The sequence below is a fragment of the Carassius auratus genome, chromosome 43 (genome assembly GCF_003368295.1).
Source record: "Carassius auratus strain Wakin chromosome 43, ASM336829v1, whole genome shotgun sequence".
Lineage (NCBI taxonomy): Eukaryota > Metazoa > Chordata > Actinopteri > Cypriniformes > Cyprinidae > Carassius > Carassius auratus.
Window position 1 is genome coordinate 151938 of NC_039285.1, and position 5653 is coordinate 157590.

The 5653-nt window shown below is 40.7% G+C and overlaps 1 protein-coding gene across 1 annotated transcript in view; it reads right to left on the reverse strand.

Annotated features, from left to right (window-relative positions):
- LOC113061334 (fibrillin-1-like) overlaps positions 1-2012 on the reverse strand; it is an 18622-nt gene extending 16610 nt beyond the window's left edge. Inside the window, exons 1-4 of the mRNA XM_026230364.1 lie at positions 1815-2012; positions 1479-1649; positions 356-438; positions 1-23 (exon numbers count right to left, since the gene is read on the reverse strand). The exon at positions 1-23 is cut by the window's left edge and continues 76 nt beyond it. Coding sequence (XP_026086149.1) covers positions 1-23; positions 356-438; positions 1479-1633 — 261 coding nt within the window. The 5' untranslated portion in view covers positions 1634-1649; positions 1815-2012. The remainder of the gene's footprint in view (positions 24-355; positions 439-1478; positions 1650-1814) is intronic.
- Between the last annotated feature and the right edge of the window lie 3641 nt (positions 2013-5653).

A 5653-nucleotide genomic window follows, 5' to 3' on the forward strand; every position in this document is an offset into this window, starting at 1 on the left:
TCCGCAGGGGCTCCGACAAATAGCTGAGGATTGAAAAAACAATGATCGACCGTCACAGATGTTCTGAACGTTCTACACATCCCTTCCCTCGTTGTTTTCTGTTATATATAACATCCATCCCACAAAATCAAAGTCTGTGGATTCAGCTCCAGATCTTTCCATGAGACAGACTTCCAGTTCATCCAGGCATATGCCAGCTGTCTTATTCAGGAAATATCGGATTAATCGGATTAATGTGATTACACATATAACTGGAATGTGTCCGAACCCGTAATGTTCTTGTTAAGTGCGGTCACTGAGAGGTCAGGAGGTCAGAGATCCATTAGCGCGCCTGTAAACAACATTGAGGACTTACGGACGATGCACTGGTTTCCTCCGGTCAAGGTCTTCCATCCGGGACAGCAGTACGCATGATGACGGGATCCACACACATTCGGCCTGCGGGAAGAGTTCGGCAAAACTTAACCGAGCAAGGGCTCGAGTCCAAACTCTCCACACATGGATGAGGTTTTCTGAAGCTGTAAATACTAGAGTATGTTGTTCAAGAAAACCCTATTTCAGTGCTTCTCCATCTGTGTTACACGTCATTATCTATCTATAAAATCATTCATATCTACCTAAATATCTCTCTTACAGATTACATGGCTATAAAAACTTCAACTCTTAATTTCTCTTTAAATGTACAGCTTTTTAAACTAGATTTTAAGTAAAAAATACATGAAAGAACTATTTAGTTTAATTTCTTGCATTTCCTTTTTTTTTTTATTGTTTATTGGGCAACACTTTACATTAGGGTTACCTCACGTTAACATGAACTAAACATTATTAATCCTAGTTAATGTTAAACTAACGTTGTGCTTGTTAACATTAGTTAATGCACTGTGAATTAACAATGAACAAAGATGAATAAATTCTGTAATAAATGTATTTTTTCTTAATGTTAGTTCATTCATCTATTAATGTAAGCTAATTATTAACGTCTATTGCTGTTTCTGCAATGCAACAAAAGAATAAAAAACTGAATAAAAACGTTTTCTTCACATTTCTGAACTGAATTGCAAGAAAAAAGTCTGAATGATGATATAACCCCGTTGTGAGAAAAAAGTCAGAAATGTGAGATATAGGTCATGATTATCTTTTTATTGTTTATTCTGTTGCATAAACAAAATAATTGCACGATTTAAACTAAAAAAAGTCTAAAATATGAGATTTAACATTATTGTGAGAAAAAGTAATGATTCTCTTTTGTATTGTTTATTCTGTGGCAGAAGAAAAGAATCTGATTTAAACTGAATTATGGGGGTAAAGAAATCAGATTGTTTCTTCTGTGATTGACTGTTCATTGCTTTGTTAGGATCATCTCTAAACCTTGAAAACAGCACACTCTCTCATTACCGGAGCCCGGGTCCCGGTGGGACGGTTTTACCGTGGTGTTTCGAGTGAATGTGTGGTTCTTCAGTGGTGCAGAGAGTCGTTACCCCTTCAGCACGTCCTGTCCGCCGCGTCGCTTCGCTCGGCTCGCTCTCGGCTGCTCCACGGCTCTGTCTGCGTCTGCGTCTGCGTCTGCGTCTGCGCCTGCGCCCAGCGTCTGCGCCGATACACACAGCGACACGAGCACGAGCAGCCGCCTCATTCTGCGCGCGCTCCCGCTGCACGACCAACAGCTCGCATTAATAGCAAAACTGACAGAAACACCAACTCGCAGAACAAGAGAGCAGCGCTGTGCGCGTCTGTGGAAAGCAAAGGAGAGCAGGACAGCAGAGAACCCTCAGAAGCGGAGGATGAAGCAAAACTGGGAAAGAAAGTTTCTGTACCTCCAGCAGATGATGAAGAAGATGAAGAAGAGGTCTCCTCCAGTAAGTGTGCACTGACGCAGACTCTAAAGTGCCTGGTAAAAGTTGTCAGAATGAGAAAAAGAGCTTAAGGCGGCTCAGAGGTGCAACCCAAAGCGCAGCGGATGCGTTACTGTATCAGCGCTCATTCCGCTGCGCCTCTCAAATCTCATCCAAAACACTCGCTCGCCTCTGATCTCGCGAGAACCTGCGCGAACTGAGCCGAGCGCCGAAATCAGCCCGAGATTAATAGATTTTAAACGCTTTTATAGAAAAGTAAAATGAACAACATTAATCCGTATGTGGAGTTTATAACATATTCAAGATACGCACAGATGTCACTATAACTTTAAGAGGAAATAAGTATAAATGCCACTGATATAATACTATGGTACTGTCACAGCACCTTAAAAGGAAGGCTTTGTGGTAAATTAATTGCATCGGGAAAACTTGCTTTTTTTTCAACTTTCGCTTGCTGACAGACTCTGGCTCGGGAGCGCGCCTCATACTTCACCAGCAGCATCATCTCTTGTCCGCGTTCCCGGTCACGTTTGGCGCGGGCGCGCGCTCGCTGGCAGCACCTTCACTAGTGTAATGAGAACACGAACAATGCACAATGAGAGAGAGGGGGCTCATGGGAGACAATTTATGACTTTTACCCTCCAGACATTCTGCACAATACACAATTCAAACCACGCGCTGGAGAAGCATGTGCTCTCACTTACAAAAGCAGACTTTTTGGATTTCATGGTATTTTCTGAAGTATCATGTGAACACTGTTGGTGGTAACAAGTTACAAGTAACGCGAGTTACATAATCAGATTACTTTTTTCCAAGTAAGTAGTAAAGTAACACATTACTTTTAACTATACAAGATGAGTTACTTTTTCAAACAAGTTACGCAAGTTACTTTGTTTCTCATGTATTGACTGGCAGCTGTCATGTCCTCATGTTGGGATTAATGAGGAGTGAGTTCAGATGCGTTGTGTGAAGTGTGAACGTGATGATACTGTAGTTCTAGACTAAATGTCAACATGCATTTATTCATCTCACTGCACAAAAACAGATTCAGTATTCCTCAAATTCATAAAAATAATCAAATGCAAACTCGGAATATGAAGCAAACATGCAATAATTTAATATCTTAAGTACTAGCAATATACTTTATGTATTTAATCCCATTTTATTAACCAATGTCTGTCTGATGAACCAATTCAGCCATTCTAATAGCCTATGCAAAAATGACTTTAGATAAAATAATTTATTTCACATTTGGGGTGATAGGGCTTTTACGTTTGCCTAAAACAGAACTTTTTATATTAAAAACAAAGAAGCAAGCCCTGCCCAGATTTAAAAAGTAATCCAAAAGAAATGTAATGCATTACAAGGTAACTAAGTAGCGTAATTAGTTACTTTTATGGGGAGAAATGAAATATAATGCATTACTTTTAAAAGCAAGTTTGAAAAGCACTGGTACATGGCATCTAATAATACCATGTTACTGCATCACTGCATTGATGTAGCAGTGGTTTAATAAGGGTAAGACGTTGGTTACTGAATGTATAATGAGCTGTTGCATCCTGATGGGTGTTTGCGTCTGCGGTCAGAGGAGTGACCCGTCTGCATCTCAACCCAACAGAGTCCGGTCTGAGACTGATGCAGAGGAACACGGTGGGTGGAGAAACTCCTCTCGCTGGACCACACTGAAGCTCATGTGCTTTCAGAAGCAATCATCTGTAAAGAATGCAGATTGAAGTCAACTTGAAACAAACACCATTTGCTTTCTCAAGACATGCTTTTGATCTCATCGGTGTGTTCTAAACAAATGTTTTTCTGCATAATCTTTCATCGAAATGCAATCACTCGCTCATCCTCTCCAGATGACGGTCGTTACACTATACACACTTCATTTGACACTAGCGTTGAGAGCGCTGCATTCTAATGTTTGAGCTGCAGAAATGTGTACTTTGTGTTTATTAGTACTTGTTATGTTTAATTTGTGGAGGTGTCACCACAAATAAAAAAAAATCCTTGCTGTTTCCAATTCAATTCTGCATGCTCAAAAGAGGGTTATTACTGTTAACTAAAACTACAAATAAAACTATTAAAAAAATGTGTTCAATAATATAAATAAAATAAATGCTACCTAAAAAGTCATATATATATATAAAAAAGCACATAATAACAAAATAATTTTTTTAAAGTATCTAAGTTAATAGTAACTGAAAATATTAATTCAAACTCTAATAGTATAAAAAATAATTCTGTTGCTTTACTTATCAACCGCCTTCATTCAGAGACACTTTCACCAGTTCATCAGTTGAACATGAAAGAAAATCAAGACTTTACACACCGAATCTCATGCTTCACTCATAAATACATCACATATTGTTTAATTTAAGGTCAGGTGTCTTAATGTCAGTGTTCAGCAGGTGTGTCTCTGGGTCTTCGAGGCCGACTGACAGAGTTCTGCTCATTCTTCTGTGTGTTTACTTTCTCTAAGGCTCAGCTATGGCTTAAACAGATGCTCCAATATACTGACCTACTTTTGAGGAATTCACTTCTCTCTCTCGCTGCACGTGACCCACTAACAGCATCCCATTCCTGTTTCTGTTCCCGGCCTCGTGCGGATCGCAGACGGATGCAGGGACGGGGCGGGGGGGAGCGTGTGCCTCTTACTCAAACTTTCTCACACTGTTTATTTGCCTTGGCTCAGGAGCGACTGTGTCTCCTTTCATTTCCCGTGGTCTTGGACTCCAGGAATCGAGCGCTCCGACTCCCAGACGATCAGTGATACGGGAGGAGTATCTGAAATCTCACAGAATCAATCAGTATTAATCACTTCTAGATTGCTTTGATATCACACAGCGTTCAGGTTCATGTAGAGCCGCACACCAGGTGTTGAAGCATCCATTGAACCTTGAACCTTGACCTTTCCACTGCACAAAAGGTTCTTCAGAATATTACAGCATTGTGAACAAAAACGAATGGGTCATTTAAGAACTGAAAGGTTCTTTGGGGAACCACCCGTTTGGAACTTTTATCTTTAATTAAGAGTGAGTCATTAATCATGGGTCGTCAAGTTTCAGGATTTGTAAACACTGGCTTTGTGCTTCTTTTCTGGTGTTTTCACGTGGATATGCATTTGTGTTTCCCATCATCATCTCCAGCTGGAGCACGGATGGATGTTGTTCCAGATTCACACTCGGCTCATCTCTCCACAGAACATCTTCCTAAAACACTTGGAATGGTGGAACATAGGCTTCATGGCAAATGATAGAAAATCGTTTCTGATTGTGGCATCCCAAACGCTGACCCGAGAGGATCCTGCGGTTCTCTGGACGCTGCTTCAGGATCTTCTGTGAAGGTCTGGATGATTTTAGGCTGCGCCTCTGGAGAAACCTTGGCAGGCCGGTCGCTCCTGGGGAGTTTCAGCATTGTTCCAAGACTGCTTCGTTTCGACATTACAGCTCTCGCTGTGGGTCTGTTCAGATCCAGGGTCTTGGAAATGTCTGCGTAACCTTTTCCTGACTGATAGACTCAATAGGAGCATGTCATTTTTATTCTTTCATTTCAACTCTCCTTTGATCGGGTGATTTGTGCTGGTTGAATCTTTGTGAGGGTCAACTGCACAGTTCCACATGACCGACTTTAATCAATCAAATTAATATATTTTTACCAGCTGAGCTATTCACTGAATAGTTGTTCTGCATCATCCTGTCAAAGACACGAAATATAGATCAGTTCTCAAAGAGAACGTGACAATGAATGCGGTTAGAACAATGTTTCAGGCGTTCACTTTCAAGTCATAATGGAAAGAT